Consider the following 24,164-nt stretch of genomic DNA (forward strand, 5'->3'; position numbering starts at 1 on the left):
CATATTACTATTAATTTTACTATGTATTTTCCCTCTTAAACTTTGTATCTGTTGTTAAATTTTGCAGAAGTACAACTTCTAACAAAATAATTCTGGCCCAGCACTTTGAGATGATAAGACTACCAAACACAGAAAGTTCAACTTAATAATGGACTCCAGGTAGATTTATCCTGAGCACCACTCCCTTCAAATCTCCCTTGCTCAAATGTGGCTATAAGTATTCTGACCTGACTGACAGTCACTAATCACTCCTCCGAACGTGGGACGACACCAGCGACCTGGACAGGTCCATTCCAGCATCGGGAGACATCAAATCCTAACTACAGGATGATTGACAAGTGATGCTTTTAGAAAAAGATCTTGATCAAAAGGCGGAAATGTGAAAGATGTCAGAATCAAAATGGAGTTGCTAATGCGGTGGCTCACACCTGTAATCTCGGCACTTTGGGAGGCCAAGGCAGGTGGATCACCTGAGGTCAGGAGTTCAAGACCAGCCTGGTCAACATGGTGAAACCCTATCTCTACTAAATATACAAAAAATTAGTCAGGTGTGGTGGCCTGCGACTGTAATCCCAGCTACTTGGAAGGCTGAGGCAGGAGAATCACTTGAACCTGGGAGGTGGAGGTTGCAGTGAGCCGAGATCATGCCATTGCACTCTAGCCTAGGCAACAAGAGCAAAACTTCATCTCAAAAAAAAAAAAAAAAAGAAAAAGAAAAAGAAAATCCACAGCCTTACACAAAGACCGTTACAACCTTACACAGAAAATACCTCTGCAAGGACATTTGCCTAGCAACTGCCTGTCCAACCTGGGACTAGCATCCCAGGATGGAATCAAGGATAATTCTTTTTTTTTTTTTTTGAGACAGAGTCTTGCTCTGTAGCCCAGGCTAGAGTGCAGTGGCATGATCTCGGCTCACTGCAGACTCTGCCTCCTGGGTTCAAGCGATTCTCCTGCCTCAACCTCCCAAGTAGCTGGGATTACAGGCACCCACCACTGTGCCAGGCTAATTGTTTTTGTTTTTGTTTTTGTTTTAGTAGAGATGGGGTTTCACCATCTTGGCCAGGCTGGTCTCAAACTCCTGACCTCATGATCCACCCGCCTCGGCCTCCCAAAGTGCTGGGATTACAGGCATGAGCCACCACACCCAGCCAAGGATAATTATTTCAAAACAATTATGTAACCCTCCTCATTTTTTCCTTTAAACTCCAGTGTCTTCCTTTACCTCTCAGAATATCCACATAGTTTACTATGGCATGGTATTGTTTCATTGCTCTATTCTCAAATAAATTTCTTATAGAAAGTCTTTCTCAGCCGGATGCAGTGGCTTACACCTGTAATCTTAGCACTTTGGGAGGTCGAGACAGGTGGATCACCTGAGGTCAGAAGTTCAAGACCAGCCAGGCCAACAGAGTGGAACCCTGTCTCTACTAAAAATACAAAAAATTAGCTGGACGTGGTGGCGGACACTTGTAAACCCAGCTACTCAGGAGGCTGAGGCAGGAGAATCACTTGAACAGGGGTGGCGGAGGTTGCAGTGAGCCGAAATCGTGCCATTGCACTCCAGCCTGAGCAACAAGATATAAGTTGACAATTTCTACCAGACAACCTGGGAGACACTAATAGTACAGGGTCAAGGCTTGTTTTTTCCTGAACTCCCAGGCTGCAAATCCCTGGGAAGACTGGGAAGATTCAATTTCTGATCCACTCTTTTAACTCTGCAAGGTGTAGTTCTTTGGCATGCCAGTTTATTATTTATTTATTTTTGTGGGAAACATCTACCAAACTCCCCACTGTACCTGGGCTTTGGGTTTTGATTTCTGCCCCGTTCAACGTAGAATAAGGCCCGATCTGCTAGAATCAAATATAGCTTGCCTTTAGATCAAATGTGGTTTCCAGGAATTTATGCTCCATTTCTCTCTGGATTCTTGTTTACCTCACTTTTGACCTGATTACTTTTTACTACTTTTTCAACTTTTGAATGCTCGTAAGAAACTTTTTGTTTTGGCTGGGTGTAGTGACTCACCCCAGCACTTTGGGAGGCCGAGGCAGGCCAATCACCTGAGGTCAGGAGTTCAAGACCAGCCTGGCCAACATGGTGAAACCCCGCCTCTACTAAAAATACAAAAATTAGCTGGCCGTGGTAGCCGATGCCTGTAATTCTAGCTACTCAGGAGGCTGAGGCAGGAGAATCACTTAAGCCCGGAAGGCGGAGGCTGCAGTGAGGGAAGATCACGCCACTGTACTGCAGCCTGGCTAGGCGAAAAAAAAAGTTTTTTGTTTTTATTTTATCTCAAAGTTTTAGCTGTTTTGACCAGGAAGGTTCATCAAACGTAACTCAGTCCATCATTATTAGAAACCTGAGTGGTATCATCATATCACCCAGGCGGGTCACTCACTCCAACTCCTGTACTGAACTTCAAGTTCTTCCAAAGTCTAATTAGTTTACCACCTAAGGCATCTCTAAGTGTCTTCTCTCTGCCTAAAAACATACTTTTCTTTACTCATCCCAGCTGGCCTCTTCTGGCTAACTGCTCATTCTTCCCTGGTTCCCAAGGCTTTGCTAAACCCTACTTCTCTGTGCTTTCACAATCCCTATGCATCTCCTATCTAGCACCGTGTCAGTGGCTGTTGCTGTTACTGCTCTGTGAGGGCCAGTCCTTAGACATCTCAAGACTGAGAGCCAACACATCACGGTGGTTAACAATGTGGCACCTGGACCAGACGCAGTGGCTCACGTCTGTAATCCCAGCACTTTGGGAGGCCAAGGTGGATGGATCACTTGAGGCCAGGAGTTTGAGACCAGCCTGGCCAACATGGTGAAACCCTGTCGCTTCTAAAAATACAAAAATTAGCTGGGCGTGTTGGTGCATACCTGTAATCCCAGCCACTCGGGAGGCTGAGGCACGAGAATCACTTGAACCCGGGAGGCAGAGGTTGCAGTGAGTGGGGATTGCACCACTGCACTCCAGCCTGGTCGTGACAGAGCGAAAAAAAAAAAAAAAGAATGTAGCATCTGGAACCATAGTGACTAGGTCTAAATTCCAGTCATACCTACCACTGTGACCATAATGTCCCTGTGCCTCAGTTTTCTCATCTGCAAAATGGAACAACAGTTGAAGACTGCCTTGTTGGGTTGTGAGGATTCAATGAGTTCACGTATGAAGTAGGACACATGTAAAATGCCTAGGACTGCCGGGCGTGGTGGCTTACGCCTGTAATCCCAGCACTTTGGGAGGCTGAGGCGGGCAGATCATGAGGTCAGGAGATCGACACCATCCTGGCTAACACGGTGAAACCCCATCTCTACTAAAAATACAAAAAACTAGCCGGGTGTGGTGGCGGGCGCCTGTAGTCCCAGCTACTTGGGAAGCTGAGGCAGGAGAACGGCGTGAACCGAGGAAGCGGAGCTGGCTATGAGCCGAGACTGTGCCTCTGCACTCCAGCCTGGGCGACAGAGCGAGACTCTGTCTCAAAAAAAAAAAAAAAAATTGCTGAGGACTGTGCCTGGTACATAGAAAGTGCTCAATATTGGCCAGTTTTATTATTGAAGTCTCAGTTTACATGTTCTTTGGCATCCAATTACTGAATATTTTTCTATTTTTATGAACCAAGATGATGATTTCCAAGTAGCTCTAGCTGTGACTTGGTGAGGTGAGGATTTGCCTAAGCCACTCTCTACTGCAGAAAGTCCCACCTCCTGTGATTTCCTTGAACCCCCTAGTTATGAATCGGGCAGCCTAATTAATCAGTTGTCTTTTCCTTCCTTAAATCTCTCTGCTAAGCTCTGCTGGCAGGAACAGTCCAGCAGGAAGATCACTGAGCCAGGACTGAGGTGATTTCTCATCCTAGGTTTACCACTGACGTGCCATGGGCCTTGAGGTAAACAACTTAATTTATAGGGTCTTATCCACAGTCCATTGCAGTCCTGCTAGTCCCTGGACTGCTCAGTCTGGCATGATGTCCTCCTTTACTACTGATTCCAAAGCAACCTATTTTCTAAGGTATACCTCAACTGTCATCTCTTCCACAAGGTGCAGCCCATCTCCAAATTATTTCTGTTTTACTTGTTTTTTAAAGATAAGGTGTCACTATTATTACCCAGACTGGTCTCAAACTCCTGGGCTCAAGTGATCCTCCTGCCTCAGCCTCCCAAGTAGCTGGGACTACAGGCGCCTATCACCACACCCAGCTATCGCTCCCTTTCTAACTTAGCTGTAAACCAACTGCATAAACTTATGCAACTATTGCTGACTGGATTAATTCACTTTAGAGTAAATGTGAACAAATCAACTGTTTTTAGAATTGTTTCCTATTTGATAAATACGCTGGAAATTTTACCCAAGAGACCAAATGAAGCTTTACATTTCAAAACTTTAATGTCAATTAAGCAGCCTTTTCACTTGATATAAACTCACACACCCAGGAACACTGTGGGCTCAGAACATTATTTCACAAGCAGGTATTGTTGGCATGTTGTTTGTGTCACATTTAGATTCCGATTAACATGACATCATTTTGTTCCTCAGATCCATAACTTCCACAATGGGAAGGATGTTAAAAAAAAAAAAAAATACAACCATCTGTGTGCACTGTTTCAAATGATAATCAACCTGACATACACAATAAAAGTATTTGAAAGTTACATCACCAGTTGCACTTAATGAGTCATCCTTTGTCAATGTTAGAATGAGGGAACCAGGATATGATTAGGAAGAGACTCAAGGGGTAAAATCCGAAGATTCTGTCCCATACCTCTGCAGAACTGTGGACCCCGACAGAGGACTTAGGGGAGGGGCTCAGAAGCAAAGGGCTGTTTTGAAAATAGTTTGATTTTGACACAATGATTTGCAGACAAGCCCAGCCACTGTGGGGAAAAGATAGAGAATGAAGAAGTTCCAAATAGCTAAGATGAACGTGAACTTCTAAACAGAATGAATTTTAATTGAAGAAGAAAGCTTTAGGATTATATCCACTTTAAGAAGTCTGCTGGTGGTATCTGGCTTTAGAGGTAGGTAATGCCTTTTGACACCCTTTCTTCAAAGAAAGGGGTAAGGGAAAACGAGACCAAAAAAAAAAAAAAAAAAAACAACACCTTCTCAGGCCGGGCCTGGTGGCTCACACCTGTAATTCCAGCACTTTGGAAGGCTGAGAAGAGCGGATCACAAGGTCAGGAGCTCAAGAGCTGCCTGGCCAATATGGTGAAACCCCATCTCTACCTAAAAAAAATAAAATAAAATAAAAATTATATATATATATAAATTAGCCGGGCTTGGTGACAGGTGCCTATAGTCTCAGCTACTTGGGAGGCTGAGGCAAGACAATCGTTTGAAACTGGGAGGTGGAGGTTGCAGTGAGCCAAGATCATGCCACTGCACTCCAGTCTGGGTGGCAGAGTGACACGCCATCCGAACAAAAAAAAACCCCACAAAACACAAAAAACACTTTCTCAGATATGTGGCATAAAGAATTTCTCAATCCAGGACGTCATTCCTCCACTGACAAAAACTGACTAAATAATTAAGTCTTCTTACTGAAAAATGTAGGCAAGGTGGTCATCTATCACAGTGCCCACCAGGATGAAGTTTGTAGCAAAACTCAAGGATACCACAAAGCAATGCTACTGCAGCACAAACTGAACAAGGAGGCCCTACGGTAAGATACCAGATTAGTGCTTAAATCCTCAAGAGAAAGTGGTCAGTCTGGATCAAGAGAAAAGTTCATCCAAACAAACCTACTTCAGATAAGCACATATATATGATCTACGGCACATATCAAAATGAAAAAATTGGAGTTGTAGTGGCCAATAGAACACATCCTTCAGCTTACCTTTTTTTTTTTTTTCTGAGCCAGAGTCTCGCTGTCACCCAGGCTGGAGTGCAGTGGCATGATCTTGGCTCAATGCAACCTCCGCCTCCCGCGTTCAAGCGATTCTCCTGCCTCAGCCTCCTGAGTAGCTGGGATTACAGGCATGTGCCACAATGCCCAGCTAATTTTTGTGTTTTTAGTAGAGATGGGGTTTCACCATGTTGGCCAGGCTGGTCTTACACTCCGCCCACCTCAGCCTTCCAAAGTGTTGGGATTACAGGCATTAGCCACCGTGCTGTACCCGGCCCAACTTACGTTTCATCTAATGACCTTATTAAGTGTTCACTTTTCAAAGGATCTTTTAACTTCTTCTGAATGAACATTAGTCAGCTACCCCTCCCACTAGCCAACCTTTAGCCCTGAGCACACATGGGTATGAAAACAATAAAATTTAATAGCATCCTAAGTCTCAACCCAAGAGGAACAATTAGTAGTAACACTGATTGAGCTGCTTCACCACCTTTCCCCACAACCCACCTCTGTGTCACCGTCTGCTATTCTACTGACTTGGAGGCCAACAATATAACCTTCCCCACAACACTCTAAAACAGCTACCTATTTTTTTCTCAAAAGTACTGACAGAAGGCTCCATTAGCAGCAAACAGACTTATGAACACAAGGTCCTCTAAGCTAGGAAAGCATTACTCTTTGAAATGGGGCTATATTTACAAATTTTATTTTTTTATCCCAAAAATACATATAAATGAACACCTGCTCTACAAATGCAGGGAGGCCTTTGCCTAACATTGTCATATGAAAATCAGTATCAGCTCTTTAACACACAATTTACATATATACATACATATACACTATATGTAAGCAGCGAATACTTTGCTACTTACACATATTCCTCTGGTGGAAAACTAGGAAACTGGGAAATTCCCCTGCTTTCCAACCTTGGGAAGGTAAATACAGCCTCTCTGAACAATTTTTAAAGGATGAAATGTGTAGAAACAATGTAAACAACACAACCTGCTTTAGACATATACACGTTATTAGAATAAAGAACCTGCCACATCAGTGACAGTTTATTTCTCAAAGAAAAAAAAAGGAGATAACATTTGAATAAAAATGCAAAACTGAAGTACAGTTAATATGATCAAAACTGTTGTGTACATGCTCCATGGAGAAATCAGGAATTCTTTCAGAAAGAACAGATCCACGGCCAATTTCAGTCACTTGTGATGCTGAATCAGCACCCACTGGTAGCAACCAGGATCCTTCTGTACAGTCACGGGCTTGAGCAGGTGCCATAAAGCATCTGTTTAAGTTAAACAGTCAATAACATTTACTGACTGCAGTACATTCCCACCCCCAAAAGACTAAGTGCAAAATCAACTTCTAAGCTCAAGAGCTCAACCAGGTCAAAGCTTTGGTATATACTGGAGGTTGTTTTGGTGATAACCAAAGCCTAGTAAGATTCTCTGCTCAGGGGTTCACCCCAAAAGAAAAACACCTGGTCCACAAAGCTTAATACCTATATAAATAAAGTTAACTGTACAAAGAGAACAAGCCATGATTTACCCTTAACCAAGGGTTTATAGTTTCCTAGGCAGCAGTTCTGAAAGCACCAACTAAAACCACAACGCTTCTACTAAAACACGGTGTGTTGTAATTGGTGAGACTGTTCCGAAAACAAATGCCTGCAGGCATGTGGCCAAGGTGCCACAGAAAAAGTTTAACAAACATTAGTCAGTGTATTCAAATGGTAACACAATCTGGTCAGCAACAGGGGAAAGACTTAAGGCAGTAAGAGGCATTACAGAGAGCATGATAGTGTCGGACCCACCACCATAGTGCTCTCTGAGTCAATCAAAGCCTTCCAACAAGGAAAACGTGTCTCAATAGTTTGGGTTCTTAGTTTGTTAGCTGTCAGACACTTCTTCCTCCTCCTCCTCATCCTCATCATCTTTCCTGTCTATTTCCGAAGTGTCCGACGACTCATGGAGCAAGACATATTCTCTGCTACTGAATCCAAATTTGAGTACATCCTTTTCTTTTAGTTCATAGTATCTCTGTGGCTCAATACGTTTGTTGTTTAAGAAGGTTCCATTGCCTGAGCCAAGGTCAATGATGTAGGGCTTCACTCTTCGGCCAACCGTGCCATCAGCACGGGTATATTCCACAAGCCTAGCAGAGAAAAAGGAGAAACCTATGAGCAAACTTCTGCCTCAGATCATCCAGCCTCTCTGAAGCTCTTTGCTAAGACAGCCTAGATGATGTAAATAACCTGACTTGAGCATAATTCAAGTTAAAATTCTAGGGAATCAAAGAAATCAAGGGGAAAGCATGGCCCTGGGAAGGGAAATTGGAAGTTTAAATATATTTAGTAGAAAAGGTGAGAATGGGTTACTGGAGGGTGGGGAGAATCCATGGAAGATCAAAAGGTGGAAATGCAGAATCCAAAGTCTCTTGCTGTGGTTAAGAAAATACATTTTTTTCTGTTGTTTATAATCAATGTTTCTTTAACCTATATTCCAATATATTTCAGTTCCTGTCCAAATGGGAAAAAACAGTGGACCTGGACTTCAGAGTCAAGGGAGCTATATTTGAGCCAGAGTTCTACTATGGCAGGAGTCCCCAGCTCCTGGACCATGGACTGGTACTAGTCCGTGGCCTGTTAGGAACCAGGCCGCACAGCAAGAGGTGAGCAGTGGGCAGACAGGAAAGCAAGCCAAACTTCATCTGTATTTTCAGCTGCTCCCCATCACTCGTATTATTATTGCCTGAGCTCCGCCTCCTGTCAGATCAGCGGTGCCATTAGTCTCATAGGAGCGTGAACCCTATTGTGAACTGTGCACAAGTGGGATCTAGGTTGCGTGCTCCTTAGGAGAATCTAATGCCTGATCTGTCGCTGTCTCCCATCACCCCCAGATGAGACCATCGAGTTGCAGGAAAACAAGCTCAGGGCTTCCACTGATTCTAGATTATGGTGAGTTGTATAATTATTACATTATATATTACAATGAGATAATATTAGAAAATAAAGTGCACAATAAATGTAATGCACTTGAATCCTGAAACCATGTCCCTGGTTCCATGGAAAAACTGTCTTCCATGAAACCGGTCCTTGGTGCCAAAAAGGCTGGGGACCACTGTACTATAGTGATCATTTGTTAGGCAAGTCACTTGGTTTTGCTGGGCTTCAGTTTTCTCATCTGTCAAATGGGGATATAAATACTTGTCCATTCAAAGTCAGGAGACCATGTTAAAACAAAACAAAACAACAACCAACAACAACAACAACAAAAAATGGGCCAGGCGCAGTGGCTCACACCTATAATCTCAGCAATTTGGAAGGCCGAGGCGGGTGGATCACGAGGTCAGGAGTTCGACACCAGACTGACCAATACAATGAAACCCTGTCTCTACTAAAAATACAAAAATTCCCTGGGTGTGGCAGCGTGCGCCTGTATTCCCAGCTGCTCGGTAGCCTGAGGCAGGCGAATCGCTTGAAAGCGGGAGGCAGAGGTTGCAGTGAGCTGAGATCGCGCCACTGCACTCCAGCCTGGGCACAGAAGGAGACTCCGTCTCACAAAAACAAAAAACCAAAAACCGGTCCTATCCTTCTCACAGGATTGTTGTGAGAATCATCACAGATGTCCCACACAAGTTATCAAGAACCAGTTTCAAAATTAGTAGAGCACAGAGGCACATGCCTGTGGTCCCAGTTACTCAGGAGGCCAAGGTGGGAGACAATCATTTGAGCCCAAGAGGTTGCTGGAGTGAGCTGTCTTTCCTCCACTGCACTCTAGACTGGGTGACCGAGTGAGACCTTGTCACAAAAGAACAAAAAATAGATTAAAAGTATAATGTTCTTATAAATATGTAAACAATTATTTAAAGGGAAGTTAGATTAACAATACTCTTTAGATATGAGGGGTATGGGATTCTTCTGTATATGTATGAACAAAAATCTTAGTAATCCTAACTAACTGAGCAATTGTTTCTGCTCACATTACAATTTCTTCCTCCATGTTACTTACCGATATTGAAAGACCGCATGCTGCTTTGAACAAGATGGGTGATCGATAGGAATGTCTGCAATGCGGCGGTGTCGACCCAGTAGATACGCACTCTGTCGATGTATGTACATGACTGGAAGCACCTCATCATTTTTAAATGGGTAGAGACGCCACCGTTTTTTTGGAATACGTGCTTCTGGGGGCTCACTATATTTAATGACTACACCCCGGAAAGTGTTGGTGTCCTCAAGAAGTGCCCCAGAAAGTTCATAGCTTGGTTTTTCTTTAGCAGGCACCTCTTTTTCTTTGTTGTTGCCACCAGGCCGAGGAACCAACTCCTGAGACTCACTACCGCCACCACCAATGTCATTCCTCTGGCGATGCTCCCGTCGCCTGGCATTATAAAACTCCCGCTCTTCTTCCTGAGCCTGCAGGTTCTGAGTGTCTCGCTCCCGTCCCTGACCCTGCCCACTCCCAGGTCTCTCGTTAGACGTTCTCCTTTGGTGGGAATGGCCCCGGTGTCTGTACCGGTCACTTTTCCTAGCTCTCCTGTGTTCCTGTTCTGATGGTTCCCTGTGCTGCCGATCCTCCCGTCCTCTCCGGGGATGATCCTCACGCTCCTGAAATTCAAACAGATTCTGTAATTTTAACACAGTGCACAATCTAAAGACAGCCCAAATCTTGTTCTTTTTGAATGAGGTATATTCAAAATGTCTTTTGTAATTTGGAGTTTGGCATTTAGAACAACATTTCCCACAGAAATAAGATTATGTCTGGTGGTTATGTTCCCTTGCAAGGCCACAAAAATGATATCCCATGCTGCTATTCAACCATAGCCCTAATAGCACAAGCCCAGGTCCAGAGCCCTAAAAACAAGAGACTATTTAGTCCAGAAAGGAGAAAGAAAAATAATTTCCTCCTTTTCACAACAAAGGTAACTATGGGCAAACTTACAGGGAAGAATATACAGAAAATAGAACTAAGAGTTAAGTAGTCAGGTACAAGATATGTAAAGAAAGAAGCTAGCTTTCTCTCATGCCAAAAATGAAAATATAACAGTTTTTAAATCCTACTTCCACAGTTAAAAAAAAATTCAATACCTAGGAATAAACTTAAGAAACATGAAAGACATATAAGAAGAAATCTGTAAAAATTCATTAAAATAGAGGCTTTTTAAAGATCTGAAGAAATGGAGAAACATACCATGATTTCTTGAAAAAGACAGCATTGAAAATCAGCCTAGGCCAGGCACGGTGGCTCATGCCTATAATCCCAGCACTTTGGGAGGCCGAGACAGGTGGATCACCTGAGGTCAGGAGTTCCAGATCAGCCTGACCAACATGGTGAAACTCCATCTCTTTGAAAAATACAAAATTAGCCGGGTGTGGTGGCACATGCCTGTAATCCCAGCTACTCAGGAGGCTGAGGCAGGAGAATCGCTCGAACCTGGGAGGCAGAGGTTGCAGTAAGCCGAGATCGCGCCATTGCACTCCAGCCTGGGCAACGAGAGTGAAACTCCTTCTCAAAAAAAAAGAAAAGAAGAAAAAAAATCAGCCTGGTAGAAAATGTCTGCAACACAAACCAGACAGTAGTCCTAGGGGGATACATTCTAAGTATGGTGGACGGCTGAAACCACGGATAGTACTGAACCTGACTGCCATCAAACGTAACACATTTCTGTTCACATCTTCCACCCATAAATTTAATGCCTTTTCCATCTTAACTAAGCACTTACGAACTGTGGCTGTAACTTTTACAGTATGAAATACAACAGCAAAACTAGCATGAATTTCTTTTTCCTTCCCCACAATTTCACAATAGAAGATTCATTCTTACTATTGATCTTAGCAACTTCAATATAGGATTTGAAAAGTTTTTTTTAAGTTGAGAACTTTCATCTTTTCGTTTAGGAAGCACTTTACAGCTTCTCTTTAGCCTTCCTAATTGCCAAAATCACTACTATTGCACTTTGGGGCCACTACTAAATAAAATAAAGGTACTTGAATCCAAGCACTGCAAACTGCAACAGTTATCTGATAACCAGGATGACAACTAAGTGACGGACAGGCAGGTAGCGCATACAGCACAGATACACCAGACAAAGGAAGGATTCATGTTCCTGGTGGGACAGCACAAGTTTACACCAAATGACTCAGGATAGTGACCAATTTAAACTTTATGAGTTGTTTTTTTCTGGAGTTTTCCATTTAATATTTTCAGATGTAGAAAGTGAAACCACAGATAAGGGGGGACTACTGTATATTACTATATCAATAAGAAACAATTCAACAGAGAAACTGACAAATGGCCAGGTGCCAGTGGCTCACACTTGTAATCCCAGCACTTTGGGAGGCCAAGGCAATGGATCGCTTGAGCCCAGGAGTTTGAGACTAGCCTGGGCAACATGGTGAAACCCCGTCTCTACTAAAAATACAAAAATCAGCTGGGCACAGTGGTGCATGCCTGTAGTTCCAGTTCCTCAGAAGGCTAAGGTGGGAGGATTGCTTGAGCCTAGGAGGCAGAGGTTGCAGTGAGCTGAGATTCCACCACTGTACTCCAGCCTGGATGACAGAGCAAGACTCTGTCTCAAAAATAAAAAAGGAAAGAAAAATGAACAATTTTCAGAAGAAATAAATGTCCAAGGGCCGAGCACAGTGGGTGACGCCTGTAATCCCAGCACTTTGGGAAGCCACGGCAGGAGAATTGCTTAAGCTCAGGAGTTTAGACCAGCCTGAGCAACACGGCAAAACCCCACTTCTACAAAAAATACAAAAATCAGCCAGGCATGACAGCATGCACCTGTAATCTAAAATTACAGCTATTCTAGAATTTGAGGTGGGAGGATCACTTGAGCCCAGGAGGTCGAGGCTGATCATACCACTGCAGTCCAGCCTGGGCTACAGAGACCCTGTCTCAAAAAAAAAAAAAGAAAAAAGAAATACATGTCCAATAAATACATGTCCAATAAATGCATGAAGATATGCTTAACCTAATAACCAATGCATCAAATTCTAAAAGAAACATGAATTTTCTCTCCTTGAATTAGTAAAATTAAAAAGATCAATAATATCTACAGTCAAAAAGGAAGGCACAGGAAAATGGGTATTTTCAGTCACTGCTGGTACAGGTATAAACTAGCATAGCCTATTTAGGTCAATTTGACAGTATTTAATCAAAATCTCATCAACCACTAATGCCCCTTATAGAAATCAATCCTACAGAAATACTAGCAGAAACGCACAAACACATACATATCAATGTGTTTACTGTAATTTCATAATAAAAAAACTGGAAACAACTTAATGTCCTGCAACGGTAGAATGGTTAAATTATTATCTATTCATACAAAGGAATACTTCACAGCCATGAAAAAGAATGAGATCATGACATAGAAAGATATCTAATATATTGTTAAATGAGAGGGGAAAAAAGAGAAGGGGCAAGTTTCACAATAAGACCAGATATTTCTATATATAGACTTGGCAGATGAAATACTTGGAGAGATGTTCCCACTATAATTTAACTAGATACTTATTAAATTTTTAATGTATTGTTGGGCTGTCAATAAGCAAGGCAAAATCTCCAATGAGAAAAAAATCTCCAAAGTGGGGTAAGAAAAAAAAACAGATTTGAGCTCTAAGCATGGGCTCAAATACTAAAGAACACTAGACACACACAAGGAAATGGAAACAAGCCACTGAGCATGAGAGGCAGCAGAAACAAGTCTTATAGGGTGGGCATGGTGGCTCACGCCTGTAATCCCAGCACTTTGGGAGAGCAAGGGGGGCAGATCACTTGAGGTCGGTCAGGAGTTCGAGCCCAGCCTGGCCAACATTGTGAAACCCCGTCTCTACTAAAAATACAAAAATTAGCCAGGTGTGGTAGTGCATGCCTGTAATCCCAGCTACTTGGGAGGCTGAGGCAGGAGAATCGCGTGAACCCAGGAAGTGAAGGTTGCAGTGAGCAGAGATGGCGCCACTGCATTGTAGCCTGAACGACAAAGCAAGACTCCATCTCAAAAAAAAAAAAAAAAAAAAAAAAAAAGAAACAAGAGGCCGGGCAAAGTGGCTCACGCCTGTAATCCCAGCATTTTGGGAGGCCGAGGCGGGTGGATCATGAGGTCAGGAGTTCAAGAGCAGCCTGGCCAAGATGGTGAAATCCCGTCTCTACTAAAAATACAAAAAATTAACCAGGCGCAGTGGCGGGCGCCTGTAATCCCAGCTACTTGGGAGGCTGAGGCAGGAGAATCGCTTGAACTCGGAGGGCAGAGGTTGCAGTGAGCCGAGACTGTGCCATGGACTCCGGCCTGGATGACAGAGACTCCATCTCAAAAAAAAAAAGAAACAAGTCTTATAGATGTAGATCCCCAAGGACTTCATTCATGTACAAAATTTTATTATTATTTTTTTATTTTAAAAAGAAAAAATGAGACATTCTTTGTGGAGAGTCGCCGGGGTTTCCTGGTTCAAGAGTGCTTGGACGGAACCGGGCTCTTGTCCCCCACCCCGGCTGGCCGCCCATAGCTAGCCCTCTGTCACCTCCTCACTGGGCCCTCTGACGGTCCCAAGGCCCCCGTCGCCAGTCCAGCGCCATGCAGTCACTGCCACGCAGCCACTGCCACCACGACCGCGTCCCCCTCGCAGGTGAGCCAGAACTACCACCATCAACCGCCAGATCAACCTGGAGTTCTACGCCTCCTACATCTACCTGTCATGTCTTACTACTTTGACCACGATGATGTGGCTTTGAAGAATTTTGCCAAGTACTTTCTTCACCAGTCTCATGAGGAGATGGAACATGCCGAGAAACTAATGAAGATGCAGAGCCAAAGAGATGGCCAAATCTTCCTTCAGGGTATCAAGAAACCAGACCATGATGACTGGGAGAGCGGGCTGAATGCAATGGGGTGTGCATTACATTTGGAAAAACATGGGAATCAGTCACTACTGGAACTGCACAAACTGGCCACCAACAAAATGACCCCCATTTGTGTGACTTCACTGAGACACATTACCTGAATGAGCAGGTAAAATCCATCAAAGAATTGGGTGACCACGTGACCAACTTGCGCAAGATGGGGGCACCCAAATCTGGCTTGGCAGAATATCTCTTTGACAAGTATACCCCGGGAGACAGTGATAATGAAAGCTAAGCCTTAGGCTAATTTCCCCATAGCCATGGGGTGACTTCCTGGTCACCAAGGCAGTGCATGCATGTTGGGGTCTCCTTTGCCTTTTCTATAAATTGTACCAAAACACCCACTTAAGTTATTTGATTTGTACCATTCCTTCAAATAAATACATTTGGTATCTCCCACCAAAAAAATAAAAAAAAAACTTATTGCTATGGACTAGGTAACATACAAAAATGTTTGCAGATAATTAAGGTTAAAAATTTTAAAAGAGAGAGCAGCAAGAGACTTCCAAAATGATTAGGCAGAAAATGAGAATGATACAAAAATTAGCATGGCCCTTAATTAAAAAAATACATAATAATAATAAAAATGATTAGGCAGGTAGGACACAGTGCCTCACACCTATAATCCCAGCACTTTGGAAGGCCGAGGCAGGTGGATCACTTGAGTCCAGGAGTTCGAGACCAGCCTGGGCAACATAGTGAGACCCCCCCCCCCGCCCATCTCTAAAAATAATAATAAAAATAAAATTAAAAAGTAAAAATTTTTCTTGGTGACTTCACAACCATTAGGATGGCTACCATAAAAAAACTGAAAATAACAAGTATTGGCAAAGATGTGGAAAAATCAAAACCCTTGTACACTGCTGGTGGGAAAATGTAAAATGGTACAGTTAGTGTGGAAAACGGTACAGTAGTTCCACAAAAAATTAAAAAACAGAATTGCCATATGATCCAGCAATCCCACTTCTGTTTATATATCCCAAACAAATGAAAGCAGGGTCTCAAATAGATACTTGAGCACCCATGTTCATTGCAGCATTATTCACAATACCCTAAAAGTGGAAGCACTGGGACTAGGACCTCCTCCCCTGCTCCCTGCCATACACAGGGCTCAAGTGAGGGCCTGCTTGCTCAGAGTGGGACTCAAGTTTTTCTAGACTTCCTAGCCTAGCAAAGACATGCATCAAGAGAGAGCCTCAGACAACCACCCTTCCTACTCTAAAACATTTACAAGCTTGCCACCGCTATCTGCCTTGAGTTCACCAGGACTAATCTTATCATGTCCTTTATCCCTGATTAAGAGTCACTGTAAGAAGTCAAAATGGCCGGGTGTGGTGGCTTATGTCTGTAATTCTAGCACTTTGGGAGGCTGAGGTGGGTGGATCGCTTGAGGTCAGGGGTTCAAGACCAGCCTGGCCAACATGGTGAAATCCTGTCTTTACTAAAAATACAACAATGAGCTGGATGTGGTGGCATGTGCCTGTAGTCCCAGCTACTTGGGAGGCTGGAGCAGAAGAATCACTTGAACCCCAGAGGTGGAGGCTGCAGGGAGCCGAGATTGTACCACTGCACTCCAGCCTGGGTGATGGAGTGAGACTCTGTCTCAAAAGAAAAGAAAGAAAAGAAAAGAGAAAAGAAAACAGTTTTTTTAAAAAAACTCAGTTCCCAATTCCTCTCCTCTGTCTTCCCTTGAACCCCTCCAATCAGGTCTCACCCTTATTATTCCAGTAAAATGGCTGGTCAAGATCACCAATGACCTCCACATTGCTAAATCCAGTGGCCAATTCTCAGTCTTCATTTCACTTAACTATCAGCAGCATCTAACAGAGTTAATCACTGTATCCTCAACACATTTCCTTCTAATGGCTTCAAGTGACCAGATTCTCTTGCTTCTCTTTCTTTCCAGTCTCCTTTGCTGATGTCACTGCAATTTCTTCACACTGGATCACCCCTGGATTCAGTCCTTTGTTGGTTGTTCTTCTATCTACAGTCATTTCCTTAGTAATTTCATCTAATCCTAATACTTTACATACATCTATATGCAGATGACTCTCAAATGTTTATCTCCCCTCTCATTTAGAAAGAGGGTCACTGCAGATGTAATAAATTAAGGTCATACTGGAGTAATGTAGGTCATTAATCCCATGTGACTGGTGACCTTGGAAGAAAAGAGACAGAGAGATTCATGGGAGAAGGCCATGTGATAATGGACAGAGAGTCTATATCATAGTGATTACCTCTGGCCAGTGAGGTGGAGGTTTTTTGGTTGAGGAGGTGGTGCAATTTTGGGGATGAGAGAAGTAAACCATACTCTCATTTCATATTTTACATACCTCTGTATTATTACCATGAGCATGTAATGAATACATTTGTTTCAAAAATGGTGGTTCAGTTGGACACGGTGGTTCACATCTGTAATCCCAGCACTTTGGGAGGCTGAGGCGGGCGGATCACTTGAGGTCAGGAGTTTGAGACCAGCCTGACCAACATGGTGAAACCCTGTCTCTACTAAAAATATAAAAATTAGCCAGGCATGGTAGCACGTGCCTGTAATCCTAGCTACTGGGGAGGCTGAGGCACGAGAATCACTCAAATCCAGGAGGCAGAGGTTGCAGTGAGCCGAGAGCACACTACTGTACTCCAGCCTGGGCAACAGAGTGACACTTCACCAAAAAAACAAAACAAAATTAAAAAAAAAAACAAAAAAAAAAAAAACCAACCCACAAAAATGGTGGTTCAGAGGTCGAGAAAAGAATAAAGTAATCATTCAGTATCCTCAGGAGATTGGTTCCAGGATCCCCAGTGGATAAAAAAGATATCAAAAAACAAAACAAAACCGAAAAAGATATCTCAGGATGCTGAAGTTCCTTATATAGAAATTGGTGAATATTCTCCTCTGTGTGTGTGTGTATATATATATATATATTTTTTTGAGACGGAGTCTTGCTCTGTCACCCAGGCTGGAGTGCAGTGGCGCCATCTCGGCTCACTGCAAGCTCCGCCTGCCGGGTTCACGCCATTATACTGCCTCAGCCTTCTGAGTAGCTGGGACCACAAGTGCCCGCCATCACACCCGGCTAATTTTTTGTATTTTTAGTAGAGACAGGGTTTCACCATGTTAGCCAGGATGGTCTCGATCTCCTGACCTTGTGATCCGCCCACCCTGGCCTCCCAAAGTGCTGGGATTACAGGCGTGAGCCACCGTGCCCGGCCATCCTCCTGTATACTTTTAATCATTGCTAGGTTATTTATAATACCTAATACAATGTAAATGCTATATAAATAGTTGCTATACTGTTTTATATTTGTCTTTCAAAATTTGTTTTTAAAACAGAGTCTTGCTCTGTTACCCAGGCTGGAGTGCAGTGGTGCAATCTTGGCTCACTGTAATCTCCACCTCCCAGGTTCAAGCGATTCTCCTGCCTCAGCCTCCCAAGTAGCTGAGACTACAGGCGCCCACCACCACACCTGGCTAATTTTTGTATTTTTAGTAGAGATGAGGTTTCACCATGTTGGCCAGGCTGGTCTTCTGACCTCAGATGATCCACTCGCCTTGGCCTCCCAAAGTGCTGGGATTACAGGCGTGAGCCACTGTGACTGGCCCAGACTCTAATCCCAGTTACTTGGGAGGCCGAGGCAGGAGAATCCTCGAACCCAGGAGGCAGAGGCTACAGTGAGCAGAGATTGCGCCACTCAACAGAACAAGACTCCATCTCAAAAAAAAAAAAAAGATGATTGAATTATCATCCCTCAAAATTGAGAATAAGGCAAGAGTGTCTGTTCTCATTACTCTTTTATCTCTCTTTGCCTGCCCCCATCTCTGTGTGATTTGCTCCTCCTTGCTTCCTGCCATGGTTGTGAGGTCTCTCCAGCCATGTGGAACTGTAAGTCCATTAAACCTTTCTTTTGTAAATTGCCCAGTCTCGGGTATGTCTTTATCAACAGCATGAAAACGGACTAATGCAAACAACAAAAGGAAATAAAATGCACACAGATTGTAAAGGAAGAAATAAAACTGTCCCTATTTGTAGATATGATTGTCTATGTAGAAAATCCCAAGTAATCTAAAACAAAAAAAACCTAGAATAAATTAGTTCAGCAAGGATACAGGATTAAGATAAACACACAAAAATGAATTATATTTCTATATAGTAGCAATGAACATGTGGACACCCATTTAAAATACCCTTTATAATCATTCCACAAAGAAATATATATAAGATTTATATGCTGAAAACTACGACTGATAAAATATATCAAAGGTGATCTATATAAAAGGGGAAACACACAATGTTCATGGATTAGAAGATTTAACATAGTAAAAAGTCAATTATTGCCCCCAAACACCAGTTTAACACAAATCCTATCAAAATCCTAGCAAGGTTTTTCTTTTGGATCTCACTCTGTCGCCCAGGCTGGAGTGTGGTGGTATGATCACTGTTCACTGCAGCCTCAACCTCCTAGGCTCAAGTAATGCTCCCACCTCAGCCTCCTGAGTAGCTGGGACTACAGGCATGGCATCACACCCAGCTAATTTTTGCATTTTTTGTAAAGATGGGTTTCACCATGTTGCCCAGGCTGGTCTGGAGCTCCTGAGCTCAAGTCATCTGCCCACCTCAGCCTCCCAAAGTATTGGGATTACAGGCATGAGCCACTGTGACCTGCCCAGACTTTTTAAAAATAGAGATAAGATTGTTCTAAAACTGTTATGGATGACAAAAGAAGTTGAATAGCTAAACCAATTTTTACAAAGAAGAATAAAACAGGAGAAATCAGTCCATACAATTTCAAGACTTATTATATAGCTATAGTAATCAAGATTGTGTGGTATTGGAAGAATGACAGACACTGACAAATGGAACCGAACAGACATCCCAGAAATAGACCTATACAAATACGCCCAACTGATTTTTGACAAAAGAGCAAAAGTAATTCAGTGGAGGAAAGATGGTCTTTTCAACAAATGGTGTTGATGTTTGTGGACATTCATAGGCAAAACAAAAACAAAAACAAAAACAAAACCCTAAAAAGAAACTGAAAACAGATCATGGACTTTTAAGAAAAAAAATTTAGAAGAAAATTCGGAGATCTAGGGCTAGGCAAAAAGTTCTTAGCCATGACATCAAAAGCACAATCCATAAAAGGAAAAACAGATAAGCTGGACTTCTTTGAAATTAAAAAAAACTTTTGTTCTGAGATAAACCCTGTTAAGAAAATGAAGACAAGCTACAGACTGGGAAAAAAATACTTGTAAACCACATACCCCAAAAGGACTAGTATCTACAATATAAAAAGAATTCTTAAAAACTAAACAGTAAAAAAGCAAATAATACTATTAGAAAACAGGCAAAAGACAGCTGGGCGCAGTGGCTCATACTGGGATTACAGCAAAGTGCTGTAATCCAGCACTTCGGGAGGCTGAGGTGAGTGGATTACCTGAGGTCAAGAGTTCAAGACCAGCCTGGTCAACATGACGAAACCCCATCTCTACTAAAAATACAAAAATTAGCCAGGCATGGTGGCAGGAGCCTGTAATCCCAGCTACTTGGGAGGCTGAGGCAGGAGAATCCCTTGAACCTGGGAGGCTGAGGCTGAAATGAGCTGAGATCACGCCATTGCACTCCAGCCTGGACAACAAGAGTGAAACTCCATCTCAAAAAAACAAAGAAAAAAAAGAAAAAAAAGCAGGCAAAAGACATGAGACATTGCACCTGAGAAGATACATACAGATGGCAAATAAGCACATGAAAAGACGTCCAAGGCTGGGTGTGGTGGCTCACGCTTGTAATCCCAGCACTTCGGGAGGCTGAGGCGGGCAGATCACGAGGTCAGAAGTTCGAGACCAGCCTGGCCAACATAGTGAAACCCCATCTGTACTAAAAATACAAAAAATTAGCTGGACGTGGTGGTGGGCACCTGTAATCCCAGCTACTCGGGAGGCTGAGGCAGGAGAATCACTTGAACCCGGGAAGGGGAGATTTCAGTGAGCCAAGATCACGCCATTGTGCTCCAGTCCAGGTCACACACACACACACACAAAGCCAGCCTTGGTGACAGAGCGAGACTCTGTCTCAAAAAAAAAAAAAAAAAAAAAAAAAGGAAAATGCAAATTAAAATCACAATGAAATACTACTACACACCTATCAGAATGGTTAAAATAAAGTGATAACTTGAAATGCTGATAAAGATACAGGGAAACTGGATCATTCATACATTGCTGGTGGGAATATAAAATGGTACAGCCACTGTTACGGACTAAACTGTACTCTCCAAAATTAGCAAGTTAAAGTACCAAACCCAAGTACCTCAGAATGTATTAATAACTGTTTTTGGAGATAAGGTCTTTAAAGAGCTGATTAAGTTAAAAAATGAGGGCAGGGCCCTAATCCAATATGGCTGAGAAAAGACACCAGGACAGAAAAAAGATCATTTAAGGATACAGCAAAGAGGTAGCCATCTGCAAGCCGAGGAAAGAGGATTTTTTTCAGGAGAATCCAAACCTGCTAACACCCTAATTTTTGACTTTTAGCCCCAGAACTACAGGAAAATGAATTTCTGTTGTTTAAGCCACCTACTCTATGGTATTTCATTATGGTGGCCCTAGGAAACTAATACAGCCATTCTGGAAAACAGTCTGGCAATTTCTTAAAAGAATTAAACCTGCAACTACCGTACAATCCAGCAATTGCACTCCAGAGAAATGAACTCTTATGTTCACATAAAAACCTGTACACAAATGTGTATATAGCAGCTTTATGTGTAATAGCCAAAAAATGGAAACAACCCAGATGTTCTTTAATGAGTAAGTGGCTAAATCCATGCCATATGGATACCACTCAGCAATGAAATGGAACAAACTACTGAGAGCTGCAACCTGAATCAATCTCCAAAGGATTCTGCTGAGTGAGAAAAGACAATCCTAAAGGTTACATACTGTATGATTCCACTTACATAACATTCTTGAAATGACAGAATTATAGAAATGAAGAACAGATTAGAAGTTGACAGAAGTTAAGGAAGGATAAAAGTGGGAGATAAGTGTGTGTGGCTACAAAAGGACAACATGAGGTATTCCTTGTGGTGAAGGAAATGTTATCTTGACTATATCGATGTCAATATTCTGATGATGATATTGTACCACAGTTCTATTATGAATAGATGCTACCACTGGGAGAAACCAGGAAGAGTATATCTCCCTGAATTATTTCTGACAACCATATGTGAACCAATAATAATCTCAAAATAAAAAGTTTAATTTAAGCAAACAAGCAGAAAAAAGAAATACACCCAGTTTTCAGAAAAGCCCATTGGAGGTACAGGTAGAGATGTAGGCGAGTGTGCGTGCACACACGCGCACACACACAGTACACACACACACAGCCCTCTTTAGCTGTGATAGGAAAAGGCTCTCAATTTGGACCCAACATCAAAACACCCCAATCCACTTACCTGCTTCACTTTGACTGTTGAGTAGTGAGGACTTCGGTTTCTCTTACTCCGAGGAGACTTGCTTCTTCTCCCTGAGGACTTGTTTTTCTTTTTGGGTGGGGACCTATACAGAGCATGGTACACAGGATTTTATCGCAATTTCCCTTCCCCCATAAAAATTAGCTTCCAGTATCAGGCTTACCTACTAACACAAACACTGCTTTTGTGAAGGTATCTGCCAATCACATTAAAGGAGTCACGAGGTTCATTTTCCTAGCTCTAACGTCTCCCTTGCATTCCATACTCACATAGACAATTGTCTACTGAACCTTCTCACTTAGGTAACAAAACTCTTAATTTCCAACCCTTCAAAAACCTTTCCTCTCCTACTCCTTGCCATCTTGCTAACTGGCATCACCATCCGGAAGTCACCCTTGATTCTTTATCCCTCACTACCAACACCCCTACCCTAGCATCAGGAACAATCCCTCCATCCTGTGGTTCTACTTCCTCCCTATGCCATCTCATTCCTACCACCCACCTTCTTGACCACTATACTCCACCGACACTGGCTTTTTCCCATTTCAATCATAATTCATTCTACTTCAAGTTCTTTGCAGATGTTGTTTCCTCTGCCTGGATCTTTAAGAGGTTGAATCATTCCTATCACTCAGGTCTGGACTCAAATGGCACCTCTTTAGAGAGGCCTCCTCCCTCTTCTCTCCAATCTCTATCACATTACTGTTATAACCTATCAATAATACTTGTTATTGAAACTTTTTTTTTTTTTTAATCATCTGTCTCAGGGTTAGAGCACAGCCAATTTGGCACTGGTGAAGATCATCTAACTGAATCGCCCTTGCAGCCCCAATACCTAGGGCAGTCTTTCACACTTAAAATAGGCACTCAGTAAAACTATGGTGAATGAATGCATAAATAAATGAGTCTAGCAAGAAGTAACTTTTTTTATTTTTATTTTTCCAGTTTCTGTTAGGTAGCTCGCCTAGACCTCGATGTGAAAACCTTTCTGGCAGGTAACTGGAAAGACAAGGCCCACACTCCATTTGTGGGCGGGATGGGGAAAATCTCATTCCAATTTAACAGATTATCAGTGCTATCTGTTGGGCTACACTCTTCGAAGTGCTGGGGACACAAGAATGAAGGAGTGGGATCCTGCCGGTGTGTCATTAGGCGTTGAACACCGAGCTATAAAGCAAGTGACAGAGCAAGCATAACACAAGCACGACTGGATCACTCTCAACAGTCCCTCAGGATTAAGTCCGGGCTGCTGCGCCCAGCATTCAAAACCTGTTTCGGATGCTAGCCCTGCCCGCCTTTCTGAATGAGCCCAACCCAACGTCCATCCTGGGCTGCTCCCCCACTTACCGGCTAACTCCTCGGGCTCGGTTCCCGCGGTGGCCCGGGCGGCCCGGCTCGCTGGTCGGCGGAGACGGGCTACCGCCGGAGTGGTCCGGACGGCGGTGGGCGGGAGGTGCGACTTCTGGGCTGAGACGCTCCTGCTTCACCACCACCCCCGCCGGCAGCACCATGTCCCCGTCCCGGTGTCTTCGCCGGCTCCCTCGCTCCCGTTCGCTCTTCACCGCCTTCATTCTGTGATTTTGGCTGAGCGAAAGAAAACAGATCCGTTGAGCTCCTCTAGCTGAAGGAAATGACGAGTTTGACTCCTGGACTTCCGCTTCCGGGGTGCCCAACCTCCCAGAAATCCTCGCGGCAGATATTAAACACGTGACTACTGCCTAGTGGGCGTAGGCACAGTGACCGGCTTGGGTGGCGGGAGTTTCAAGTTTCAAAAACAAACTTCTGGCTGGGCGTGGTGACTCTCGCCTGTAGTCCCAGAACTTTGGGAGGCCGAGGCTGGCGGATCACCTGAAGTCAAGAGTTCGAGAACAGCCTGGCCAACATGGCAAAACCTCGTCTCTACTAAAAATACAAAAATTAGCCAGGTGTGGTGGCGCGCGCCTGTAA

The 24,164-nt window shown here is 43.3% G+C and overlaps 3 protein-coding genes and 1 pseudogene across 3 annotated transcripts in view; 3 read left to right on the top strand and 1 right to left on the bottom strand.

The window, feature by feature from the left end:
* DNALI1 (dynein axonemal light intermediate chain 1) overlaps positions 1 to 24,164 on the top strand; it is a 264,733-nt gene that overhangs the window by 227,462 nt on the left and 13,107 nt on the right. The window lies entirely within an intron of this gene.
* Positions 1 to 24,164, top strand: part of UTP11 (UTP11 small subunit processome component) — a 594,364-nt gene that overhangs the window by 93,272 nt on the left and 476,928 nt on the right. The gene's annotated exons all lie outside the window — the stretch shown is intronic.
* Positions 6,529 to 23,864, bottom strand: SNIP1 (Smad nuclear interacting protein 1). The gene is made up of 4 exons (XM_050799786.1): positions 23,565 to 23,864; positions 22,200 to 22,302; positions 9,855 to 10,453; positions 6,529 to 7,998 (listed from the first exon to the last, which is right to left on the bottom strand). The coding sequence occupies exons 1-4, from the start codon at positions 23,786 to 23,788 to the stop codon at positions 7,734 to 7,736; spliced, it is 1,191 nt and encodes a 396-aa protein (XP_050655743.1). The 5' UTR covers positions 23,789 to 23,864; the 3' UTR covers positions 6,529 to 7,733.
* On the top strand, positions 14,102 to 15,077 carry LOC126960795 (ferritin heavy chain-like; annotated as a pseudogene).

This window comes from Macaca thibetana, chromosome 1 (assembly GCF_024542745.1).
Source record: "Macaca thibetana thibetana isolate TM-01 chromosome 1, ASM2454274v1, whole genome shotgun sequence".
Taxonomy (NCBI): domain Eukaryota; kingdom Metazoa; phylum Chordata; class Mammalia; order Primates; family Cercopithecidae; genus Macaca; species Macaca thibetana.